The sequence below is a fragment of the Macrotis lagotis genome, chromosome 2 (genome assembly GCF_037893015.1).
Source record: "Macrotis lagotis isolate mMagLag1 chromosome 2, bilby.v1.9.chrom.fasta, whole genome shotgun sequence".
Classification (NCBI taxonomy): Eukaryota; Metazoa; Chordata; class Mammalia; order Peramelemorphia; family Peramelidae; genus Macrotis; species Macrotis lagotis.
Window position 1 is genome coordinate 105754665 of NC_133659.1, and position 12996 is coordinate 105767660.

Genomic DNA, 12996 nt, shown 5'->3' on the forward strand with positions numbered 1-12996 from the left:
GGAGTCAGGAGTACCTGAATTCAAATTCGGCCTAAGAGACAGTAATTACCTAGCCGTGTGGCCTTGGGCAAGCCACTTAACCCCATTGCCTTGCAAAAACAAAAAAACGTTAAGTTCTTTCCGAATTCTAGGTCATTTAAGATAAAACAGTCATGTGCAGCAGGCAATTAAAATTTTCATTTGTTTTGCAAATATGACGCCCACCATCCCACAAGTCCTGGATGAGAAAAATATAATTAAGCTAAACTGTAAAGTTACTTTTAACTAGAGTCACAAGACAGCCAAAATTCTGAAGCAAATCCTCAGAGAAACCCTGTCTTACAGAACTGTCAAAGGAGTAACCCTAGGGAGGGTACTAAAGAGTTAAGTGACTTGCCCTAGGACCCATGATGTGTCAGAAGTCACATTGTCCCTATGATATATATATATATATATACATATATATATATATATATATACATATATATATGTATATATATATATGAATTTAATTTTAACTTTTTTTTTTTTAGTTTTTGCAAGGCAATGGGGTTAAGTGGCTTGCCCAAGGCCACATGGCTAGGTAATTATTAAGTGCCTGAACTCAGGTCCTCCTGGCTCCAGGGCCATTGTTCTCTCCACCACCGCACCACCCAGCCACCCCATGAATTTAATTTTGAACAGTAATAAAAACAATTTTACTTACATTTGGACCTCTTTGAAGTTTAAAAATATTGACCATAATCATACAAATCTATAACATCTCACTCCCTTTCTCCTAACTCCTAACTTATCTATTTCCAATGTCTCCTTTCACCTAGAGTTTATCTCTTTTTGTTTTCTGTAGCTGGTGTATACACTGCAGATTTTGAGTCCTTCATTTACTATTTTTTTCTACATAAAATCTTTGCATATTTCTTTTTGGGAGGGGGAGTGGGGTAAGGGAAGGCCATCAAGGTTAAGTGACTTTCCAGGGTCACATAGCTAGTAAGATAGTATTTGAACTCGGGTCCTCTTGACTTGAGGGCTGGTGCCTAACCACCGTACCAAATAGCTTTCCCCACCATATTTATTTATATTTTCCCAAGCACTCATAATTTGTTGTATTTGAGTTTAGCCTTCACTTTCTGAGTGGAAATCAAGCAACAGACCCCCTTGTACCCTGCTCCTCTGTGTCCCCGAAACTTGGCCACCCTGGCTAATGAAGATTGCCTAAAGGTGAATGCCTCTGTTTCCAACCTGAGTAGCCAAGATGGGAGATAAGGCAAGAGGGGATGTTCTGGGATACTTCCAGCCCCTTCTCCCCCCGCTCCTGTCTTCATTTGCAAAATGGAAGAATCAGACCAGATCTCTAAAGGCAATTCCACTCCTAGATCTGTGAAGCAATGAAATACATACATACATACATATATTCCTTAAGTATCCTGTAGGGCAACATTCTCACACTTGGCGCCTTTTGTAGTAAGCATATAGTAGGTGCTTAATAACCACTTATTGATAAGGTAATTGGTTGAGTGAGGGTGAGGCATAAAACTGGTGTAGGAGGGACTAGAAGTAGAAACAGACTTGGGTGCCCACTGGAAGCAGAGTTAAGGGTGTTTTCTGAACTGTTTTGTAAGCCTGATTGCCTGGCTCTAAGCAGCTAAACTATCCTGGGGTCAGGAAGATCTGAGTTCAAATCTAGCCTCAGACATTTACTATAGTTGTATGACTCTGGTCAAGTCACTTAATATCTGTTTGCTTCAGTGTCCTCATCGGTAAAATAGGGATAATGATGGTAGCTGTTTATTATTGTGAGGTTCACATCAGATAATATTGGTCAACTGCTAAGCATAGTATGCAGTAGGGGCTGTATAAATGCTCTCCTCTTATTCCCTCTTCTGTCTCTTGTCACCCTACAGCTGCCTCCATCTTCTCTCTGAAGGAAATTCAGCTCCAGAAAGATCCAGGATACCGGGGCCTGTCCTTTCAGCAGTCAGGTAACTACCTTCTTCTCCACCATGTCTGCTCCCCACCTGTGGGCAGTTGTGATCTATGATGTTTCAGTCAATGCCTTTTCCTCTGAGAGTACTCTCTCTGAAGGAGAGTGGCCCTTATGTAGGTTCCCCATCCATCTAAAGGATGGAGCCTCCTAAATAGTACCTTGTCTAAGCTTAAGAGGGAGTAGGTTGCTTTCCCTCATCTCCTTTCCTAACTCCTTCCTCTCTTTCCACATGCTCCTCCTTTCCTCAGTTTCTCTTTGTGCTAAGTTGAGGTCTCCTCCCCCAACAGTGAACCCCACCCTTAAGGGCTCCCATCTAATAAGGGTATGGTGAGTCTGTTCTATCAATAAACATAGTTAGCTACCTCTGGATTTCTGGGTTGGGAGATCACCTTTGGGAGATCATTTGATCTTGAGAACTTCTTGGTAGTTTGGTACCCTCAGCCTTCTAGAGAGATCAATGCCCTGGAATAGTTCCTAAAGCAAATTATCTTCCCTTCTCCTTGTCCATTGAGGTGCTTCACTAACAAAGATCCAACTCGTTAACAATACCCCTTATTCCAGGGTCTGGATTCTTACTTTGAAAATATTTTCCTGCATCTAGATTCCTTGCTGGTTTCATCCTCTGTTTCTCTCCCTATTCCATCTTTCAGGCCGAGGGAAGAATCGAAGACAAAGCATCTTCTGAGCGAGATGTCCCTATCCCCACACCAGAGGCCACAAAAGTGATGAGACACACCCAGCACCACTGTTGGGAGCTGAGACTAGGGCCCTAGAGTTGCCTATAGAGGATGGGGGCCCAGATGGATAGGAGGGAAGTCCATGAGCCCTGTTGGCTGCTGGTGTGTCCCCTCCCCCTTCCTTTCAAAACTCCTTTCCTGGGGGCTCTGAACCCTGGCTCCACCCCCCAGCTCCTTCTCCCTAGCCCCTGGGGCTTGAGCACTGTGGTTTGGGAGGATATCTTAAGGATGGGAAACCCCAACTCCAGCCTGGCAGGCCCAGATAGGAAATGAGGCAAGAAAGGATGTGCCAGGATTCTTCCATTTGTGCTCAGACTGAGGGAAGATGGAATATTCCAAATGGAGCATTGGCTGGTCCCTATTCCCCACCTGTCCTGGGGTGGAGACTCCTCTGCACAAAGTCTCTGACCAAGCAGATTTTAGCTGATACCCCTGATGCAGGCAGGGCCAACTATATGCCCACTCCTGCTGACTTATTGGCACCTTCCTTGCCAGCTTCTGTGGAAGGCCCAGAATAGCTTCCCTTGATCCCTGACAACTTTATTTCTTTGATCCCCCTACAGATAGAGGGATGTTCTAACCTCCCCAGGACCCTAAAATCCTGGGCACTTGAGTTGTGCCAAAGGTCCTTATTCCTAACCCCCCACCAGCACCACCCTTCAGCCTGAGGAGAGCTGGTACCCCCAGTCATGACAGGAAGTTTTCAGTGCCTGGGCACCCCTAAATCCCTTGCCCTCCCTGTCCCACCCCCCAGGACACTGGACTCTGTTAGCTCTGTCTCCAAGGATGTTTGCTTCCTCTCTTCTGGCAGGGTATAGTGCCCAGCAGCTTCCCCTGGATGGCACCTCCCTCTAGTACCAAATGTAGCAAGAGGCTGCCCTGGTGGTATTTATTTCTTCCTGCCTGCTACAACCTAGCCCCATTGAGTTTGAGTGAAACTTCCTTAAACTTATGAGTGGGAAAGAGCTTACTGTTCCCAGGAAGTCCTATTACGTGGGCCCTGACCCCTGTGGGCCATCCCTCACCTTCCCTTCTCAACAGCATCAGAATATGAATCTGATCCCACCTGTCCCCTACCTTGTGTCTACTGACAAGGGTAGGGAGATACCAGGTTAATTCTGGTCTCTGTGTCCATTGGAGCCAGGGATTCTTCTGGACCATCACCCCTCCTGAAAAATCTGGTCTTGAAGCACCTGGCTGAAGCACCAAACCAGCTCGGGGTATTGGGCTGTCACGAAGCCCCTGGCCATCTTCAGTATAAAAGGATGCCCAGAGGATGGCCATGGGCAGGGAGCAGTCATGGGGTCAATACAAAAGCCACAGTCCTGGGAAGGATAAGAGTTTTCCCAATATAGGATTAGTCTCTTTGAAGGGGTCCTTCCTCTTCCTTCCAATGCTCCCAGCCACTAAGGCCAATTATTTTTCTCCAAAAGCAATCTAAACTTGGAACACTTTTTTAGAAGGGATAAATAGACCTGGAAAATGAACCTGGTGCCAGAAATGCACTATCCTCCCCTCCCCTCTGCCATTTTCCCAGTCTGTCTTTCTCTGTATCCCTAATTCTAGGGACATACTTTATGGCATCCACCTGTTTTCCACATAAGGTATTGATAAACACTCATTATATCCCTGAATTCCTATCACCAATCCCCTGCTCCACCAAAGGACCAACCCCTTTGAGCCATGTTTCTCCTGCTTTGCTTCTCCTCAAGGGGAGGACCTGGGGGCTACCCCTTACCCCATCCCTCCCTGAACTGTACTGTGAACATCCTGTCTCCTGTCCTGTGACTCAGTGCAAAGACAGATAATCTATTTAACTCATATTATACAAAAAGAAGCAAATGATCCCCTAAAGACAAGGTGGTATTTTAGCAGACTGATTCCAAAGAAAGGGGAAAGGTATGTGAGTGTGTGAAGAGTGTGTATGGGTGTCAGGATCTATGCAGACATTGTCTTTTTTTAAATGAAGAGAGAGTTTGATTTTTGTATATCCTAAGGCCTCTTCAATGAGGAGAGTTCCTTGACATCTTGACCTGATATATTGTGAATGCAATAAGTAAAGGGCCAGAAATCAAGTCTGAAGTGAGTGTGATGGTTTGGGAAACTGGAAAGCTAGAAGGGTTCTGCGTCACAGCTTATGGTATCAAGGCCATTCATTCATTCAGTAGCATTTATGTCTAAGGATTGGATTAGGACAGTCTCTGGACTTTCATGGAGTTAATAGGGGAGGGAAGACTAGCATAAATAGCTAATGATATCAGGGAGAGTGGGTGATAGAAGACCCAGGAAATCTTCCAAGCCATTTTATCACTAGGGAAAATGGGATCCAAGTGATTTGCCCAAAGTCTAAGGTCAGAAATGTAAGAGCTGGGATTTGAACTCAGGTCCTCAGGACACCAGATCCACTATACCTTGATTTCTCTCTTTCCTCCAACTACCTGATATTCACTTCTCTGTTTGCATATGATCCATGAACAAATGTTCATTAAGTTTCTGCTATGCACAGGGCTACCTACTAGGTACTTGGGGTGAAAAGACAAAATTAAATAGTCCCTGCCTTCATGGAGCTTTATTCTACTCAGGAAAAAAGACACAAATACAGAGAAATGTGAAATGGGAGAACATGAATTACTGATGGGATGTGACATCCACACTGAACTTTGAAGGATCAGAGCAGAAAGGTACTTTAGAGATCTCCTAGCCCAATCCTTTGATTTTATAGATTAAGAAATTTTGATTTAAAGAGTAATCTGCCTGAGATCATAAAGGTATTAATTGACAGAACTAGAATTTGAACTGAAGGTCCCTGGCTTCAAACTCAGTGCTCTTTCTGCTGCCCTCATGCTCAGAGAATTGTGGGGGAATGGGGGAAGTTGGAGAAAGTATGTTTGATTAAGCAAAAGCTCAGAGGTGGTAAATGGATGTTGAGTTTGTGAAATGAGTCCAGTTTGGCTGGAACATCTGAGAAAGACATGGGGATGATATGAAGCTAAAATAGGAGATTAAAGCTTCATAAGCCAAGCAAGCAAAAGACATTTTAGTTTATCCAAGAGAGAAAAAGTCACCAAATGTTTTTGAGCAGAGGTGATTGAGGTTGTTAGGTTTTAGGAAAGTCATTGTAGCAGCTATATATTGCATAGATATATAGAAAAAGAAAGAGCCTGGAAGCAGAGGTTTTACATACTCATAGAATCTCAGAGGTCATCCAGTCCAGTCCTTATCCAACCAAAGATTCCATTCTTTAAAGGGTCTGGCTCAAAGACCTCCAATGAAGGGGAAATACCCCACTTCCTGAGGCAACCCATTCAACCTTTGGATGATTCTATAATTATTCACAGTAGGCATTTTGTTTCTTTTTCCCCATTGCAAAAAATCTAAATTTGCCTCTGTAATTTCCGCCCATTGTTACTAATTATTCCCTCTGAGGCTAAGCAGAACAATATTAATCTCTCTTCCTGGTTTTATGGCTTGTTCAGATATTTGAAAATAGTTATTAAATCATTGCTGTGTCTTCTCAATTAAAGTTTCCAGTCAGAAGAATAATAACCCAACAAGAGACAGGTTCACAGGAGGCAAAAGGAACAATTTTGAGTACATAGTTTTTTAATTGCACAAACAAAATCAATGCAGCTAAACTGGGTGGGGGGAAATCTTTGTGGCAAGTTTCCCTGATAAAGGTCTCATTTTTACAATATTTAGGGAACTGAGTCAAAATTATATGAATAAGACCCATTCCCCAACTATTAATTAAAATAATTCTGAGGTCTGCCTCACACCTAGTAGATTGGCTAATAATAAAAAAAGGGAAATGACAAATGTCTTCCTGTTATCATCAAATGGAATGAAATCGAGGCCTTTCCCAATCTACACTGCCCTCCTCTGTATATACCCTAGTTTATCCAAGAGTCTTCCCTAAAACATGAAACAAAACTGAACACAATATAGATACGATTATGATCTAGGAAGTGTATATAGATGATTGTCCCCCTAATCCTGGAAACTGTCTCAATAAAGTCCAACACTGAATTAACTTTCTTCATTACCATTATACACCACTGAGTTACACTAAGTTTGCAATTTGTTAAAAAAAAAAAAAGACAAGACAAAAAAATCTTTTTCAGCTGAATTGTTTTGTCTAGCCATTGTATTTGAGAAACTGATTTTTTAATTTTATTTAAAACAATGGGGTTAAATGACTTGCCCAAAGTCACACAGTTAGGTAATTATTAAGTGTCTGATGCCAGATTTGAACTCAGGTTCTCCTGATTCCAGGGCCAGTGCTCTATCCACTGCACCTCCTAGCTACCCCAAGAAACTGATTTTTAAAAAACTTAAATACAAGATTTAAAATTTTCAGTTTGTTAGATTTAGTCCAGTGTCAATATTTTGAATTATTATCCTGTCATTAAGAGTTTTAGCTATTCTTTCCAGTTTTGCCTTATCTGTAAATCTGAAAGGACTGCCATCCATGAACTTGTTCAAGTGATTACTAAAAATTTTAAACAACACAGGATTAAGCAAGATCCCTGAGTTAAGTCATTCCTATTGCCAATAAACATTTATTAAATACTACTATATCCTGAGCAGTCTGGAGCTACAAAGAAAAAGGGGTGGAAAGTATCTAACCTCAAGTAAATCAGTCTAATGGAGAGCTTAAGAAGACTAAAGAGAAGTTAATATTAAGGAGAAGAATAGTTAATCATCAGTGTCAAAGGCTGCAGAGAGGTCAAGAAGGTTGAGGATTGAGAAAAGGCCATTAAATTTGGCAATTAAGAAATCCTTGGAACTGGAGGCAGTGGTTTCAACTGAATGATGAGGTTGGAAGCCGACTGCAGAGTTAAGAGGAGTGAGAAGGAATGAAGTGGATGGATTGTAGAGAACCACAAAAGAGAAAAGAAATAGAAGATGATAATAAGGATGGATGAATGAATAGATGAGTCAAGTGAGAGATTTTTAAGGATGAGAGAGACATGGGTATGTTTGTAGGTAATAGGAAGGCAGCCAAGAAAAGACTGAAAACTGGAGAGGTTGATAAAGGAGGCAATCTGTTATAGAAGACAATTGTTTCTACAAGAATGAAATAGTCCATGGAGAAGTAATGAAGGGCTGACTCTGGTAGGATGAAGGGGACAACATAATGGAGAGATATGAAAGTATATAGTCACAGATGTGTTCAATTAGAGATTACCCTGTCATTTCTAGTGATAAAAAGTGATATTCATCCAAATATGTGAAGGCTGAATTAGAGGGAAAAGAGATTTGATGTAGAAGGAGTGAATTTCCATTGTTATATCAAGGAGAATAACCTCAAAAAGGACACAATAAACTTGGGAGGCAGGTGCTATTATTATCCTCACTTTTCAGATGAGAAAATTGAGGCAAACAGGTAAAATGACTTGCCCAGGGTCAAACAGTAAATGTCAGAAGTTGGATTTAAATTTCAGCTTTCCTAACTGAATCTGGTACTCTAACCACAGTGCCACAAATTTGATGAAAGTTCATAATTGATAATGGATAAAGGTGGCACAGTGAATAGAGTGGCTGGCCTTTGAATCAGGAATATCTTAAGTTCAAATCCAGCATCAGACCCTGACCAAGTTACTTCACCCTGTTTATCTGTTTCCTCATCTGTAAAATGAGTGGAGAAGGAAATGGTAAACCACTCCACTATCTTTGCCAAGAAAACTCCAAATGAGGTCACAAAGAGTCAGAACTGAACAACATATTTGGGGTTATTGTGAAGATATGAACTAACATAAATATCATTTAATCAACAAACAAATCTTAAATGCTCTGGGGATACAAAAAGAGTGAAAAGTGTCCTTCAAGAACTTTCAGTCTAGCCAGAGGAAACAACATGGACACATCCATGTCCATACAAACTTATTTTGGATAGGAACAGGGTTTGGAAGGAGGGGAGGGAAAGAATCTGCCTTGGTTCTTTCCTCCCTGGTCTGTCTTGAAATTTTGTTGAACCCTTGACTACTTTCTTAAGGTATAGAGACATATGCTTGTTATTGTTTGGCCTTCATTCTCTAAGAGAAACCATGACATCAGGGAGATGATGCTATGACAAGCAAATGACTTGGATTTAAGTGGGGGAAGGACTGTGCAACCAGCCTCACTTTCTCCTCTGAGACCAAGGGATTAGATGACTGGAGATGGCCCTGGATGCAGTCAGAAAACTTGACCTTTTTAAGCTAAGGTCTTTAGCAGATCTCAGTTTGACCAAGGCAGCAACCATTCATTGATTGTCAGTTAAGAAATGAAGCAAAGTTTGTTGATATAGTTAAAAGATAACCCTCCATTTGGGTAGAGCCCTGTCCTTAGCAACAGCAGACAGATCCTCCTCAGAAGAGGGTCCCTGCTTTGGTAAAAGGAAATGTGTAAAAGACTTTCATTCATATGGCATGTGATAAAATTACAATTAACACCCTGATGACTGGGGCAAAGGTGGTAGTGGTAATAGTGGGAAACAAGAGAGTACAGATGGTATTGGGCCACTGAGTGACTCCTGGGAAAGAGTCAGAGTGAAGCAACAACAATTTGAGCCAGCAGTGTCACAAAACCTAGAAGGAAGAGGAGTGTGGGCAGGAGGGGGGAGTGGGGAGTGGGCAAAGAAGACAGAGGAGGGGCCAGGCCATAAGGTCAAGGAGAGGTTGTGGTTTCAGACAGTATGGGTTAGTCAGAATTTGAAGGCAGCATGGTTATTGATACGGTTGCTTCATCAAATGCAGGTACAAGGAGGAACTTACTAGTAAGAGGAAGAGACTGTAGGAGTGGAGGCATTGCCAATGTGAAAAGAAATCCAATAGGGCAGAGGCAGAGAGGTGGTCTGATAGTTTTTGAAAAGTGCATACAAATCTCTGATAACATTTATACTCTTCTATATAGTTCCTCCTCAGTGTGATACTACAACATACCCAGATCCATCATGGCTTTCCATTACCCTTTGAATAACTAACAATTTCAGTTTCAGAGAACATAGTATTCTTTGACCTGCAACTATAGAGTATCAGCAGAAGATCAATGTTAAAAAAATGGCCTTTGTTTCTAGAAGGAATTGGGGCTCATTAAAAGTTCTCTGAAATTTCTCAAATGCAATCCAGTCTGCTTTCCTTCTATTCAATTCTGTGTCTAGTTCATTGTCTTTTTCCATTGTCTGTCAAATACATATGGATGGATGGACCAGTTCTATAAACTGTTCATCTGACATCCATCACAATCTGGGCAGCAGGCATTCTTTAGCCACCTGGGTTTTCCTATGTGAATAACTGAACTGAACTTGGTTGTTGTTCAATCATTTTTTTGGTCATGATCCCATTTTGGGTTTCCTTGGCAAGGATACTGGGTTTGCCATTTCCTTCAGCTCATTTTACAGATGATGAAACTGAGGCAAACAGAGTGAAGTAACTTTTCTCACTCCAGACTCACACAGCTAATAAATGTCAGACTGGATTTGAACTCAGGTCCTCCTGACTCCAGGACCAACACTACCAATTGCACTACCTCGTTGTCTTCTTCTCTACATGACAACCCTTCGAATCCTTGAAGACAGCTCCCACATCCAACTGAGATTTCTCTCTTCTATGCCTCACTGATGTCAAGAATCAGAGGATCCTCTCTGTTGTTCCATATCTCAGGGAATCTTGCATGATTTTGTCATGCTTATGGAAGACACTTTGTTAGAAGGGAGTTAATGTTTGCTCTAACATCCCTTTTTAAAAAATTTAATTTAGGGGGTGGCTAGGTGGCACAGTGGATAGAGCGCCAGCCCTGGAGTCAGGAGTACCTGAGTTCAAAGCCGGCCTCAGACACTTAATGATCACCTAGCTGTGTGGCCTTGGGCAAGCCACTTAACCCCATTGCTTTGTAAAAACCAAAAAAAAATTAATTTAATTTAATATTTTCCAATTATATGTACAGATAATTTTTTTTTAGGATTTTGCAAGGCAAATGGGGTACTTAAAGTGGCTTGCCCAAGGCCACACAGCTAGGTGATTTTTAAGTGTCTGAGGCCAGATTTGAACTCAGGTACTCCTGACTCCAGGGATACATACATATATATATATATATATATATATATATATATATATATATATGTGTGTGTGTGTGTGTGTGTGTGTGTGTGTGTGTGTGTGTGTACAGTCATGTTTAATGCATTTCCATATTAGTCATGTTGTGAAAGAAGACTCAGAACAAAAGGGAAAATAAACATGGGAGAAAAAAAACAAAAGCAATTTTAAAAAGTGAAAATAATTTACTTTGGTCTGCATTCAAACCCCATGTTTTTTTTTCCTGGATGTGGATGGTATTTTCCCTCACAAGTTTTTTAGATTCACTGTATTACTGAAAAGAGCTAAGTCTATCCTTGTTGATCATTACATAGTGTTGCTATCTAACATCCCTTGGCAGTCAGTAAGTAATGAGTACATCTAGGCAGCTTATCCTTTGTGCCGTTCAGTCAGTGATATGACTGCCTAGATATGATCTGCATAGGACATCATTTCTAATAACTGTGTCTTTCTCAAACCTTCATGAAGAAAGAAGGCCCTTGATGCATGTGTATGCATTATTTTCACAAAGATTTTGAAAAGATGAGAAAGTTAGCTATGATTTAGTACCAATATTAACTCGATGGCCTATCTGATGATAATAATGTCAATGATTTTTCCATATATTTGGCATCTGTCTGTCTTTTAGATGTCTTAAAAATCAGTATCTCAAATATCTAAAGACCTCCTCTGTATTCTCTGTACTTGGTCCAACTATCATTCCCAAATTGTTTTCTTTACTTTCAATTCTATTCCTCATGCAGACCCATATGGGTCTGTGCTGTTAGACCCTGAATGTGTTGACTCCATTGTCACTGATGGAGGAAAAGATCTTGTTATAGAAATATTTGCCAGTCTTGGCCATTTTTCATCTGCTGTCCACCTTCCAATTGCATACAACTATGTAGAAATAAGATCTATGCAGGATAAGTCAGAGATAATCTTAGATGGAACATACTAAAATCAAGGACTGAGAAAATTTCTTAAAGAAGATGAGATATGAAAGAAACCAGGACACTTATGAAGCAAACATAATAAGGGAGAGAATTTCAGAAATGGAAAAGAGGTGGTAAAAATAGGAGAGAAAGGAAAAGCAAACAGATCAGAGGAAAAGCAAGGATCACAGAATACATGGGGGTGAGTAAGGTGTAAAAAAGATTAGGTATGAAAAGGTCAAGTTATGAAGGACTTTAAAAGCCAAGCACAAGGTTTTATATTTGATGCTAGAGAGAATTGGGAACTGCTAGAGTTTCTTGTATGGGGTGAATGGATCAGACGTAAATCTTGAGGCCAGGAGACTAATCACAGGTTATTACATAGTCTGGGCATGAGGTGATAAGGGGGCCAGTGTGGTGGCAATGTCAGAAGAGAGAAGATGTGTGAAAGAAGTTACTAAGATAAAACCAACAGATTGCATATATGAGGTAAGAGAAAAATTGAGGATAACATGACTTAGTGATTGGGAGAATGGTAGTACCCTTGATGTTAATAGGGAAGTTATTAAAAGAGAAAATGAATCCTTGGGAGCTAATGAGATCCCCAAGATAAATAGCATAAGAGAAGAGAAGAGTAAGAGACTGTTAACGACTAGGAGGATCAGGGAAGGCTTTTTAGAGATGTTATCTGTCCATTTTTTTTTTTTTGTCTTTCATTCTTGAATCACTGACTTCTATAAAATAGAGACCATTGACATGAGCCTTGAAAAACAGATATTGAAAGTAAGAAATAGGGGCGGCTAGGTGGCATAGTGGATAAAGCACCGGCCCTGGAGTCAGGAGTACCTGGGTTCAAATTTTGCCTCAGACACTTAATAATTACCTAGCCGTGTGGCCTTGGGCAAGCCACTTAACCCCCTTGTCTTGCAAAAACTAAAAAAAAAAAAAAGTAAGAAATAATAAGGAAAAGTATGCTAGATACATGAGAGGAGTTGATCAAATTCTTGGAGGTGGGAGATAGGATGTAGCCATCCTTCTTCAGTGTTTTTGATGAAACCATAATGGACATACTAGTCAAATCTGCAGATAATGCAAAGCTGGGAAGAATAACTTGACAATGTTGAATGATAGAGCAAGAATCTAAAAAGATTTCAGCAATTTAAAAAGATGAAACGTACATAATTTAATAAGGATGAATGTAAACTTTTATACTTAGGTTCAAAAATCAATTTCAGCAGTTGATTTTATGCTTTATTTGTCTACATCTTATTGTCAGTTCATAACAGACTAAATGCTCAATATGAATC

General features: G+C 40.7%; 1 protein-coding gene across 2 annotated transcripts in view; it reads left to right on the forward strand.

The window, feature by feature from the left end:
• CDK18 (cyclin dependent kinase 18) overlaps positions 1-10771 on the forward strand; it is a 53583-nt gene extending 42812 nt beyond the window's left edge. For both annotated transcript variants that reach the window (XM_074222491.1, XM_074222490.1), the window contains 2 exons: positions 1881-1958; positions 2614-10771. In XM_074222491.1, coding sequence (XP_074078592.1) covers positions 1881-1958; positions 2614-2648 — 113 coding nt within the window. In that variant the 3' untranslated portion in view covers positions 2649-10771. The remainder of the gene's footprint in view (positions 1-1880; positions 1959-2613) is intronic.
• The last annotated feature ends 2225 nt before the right edge of the window (positions 10772-12996 follow it).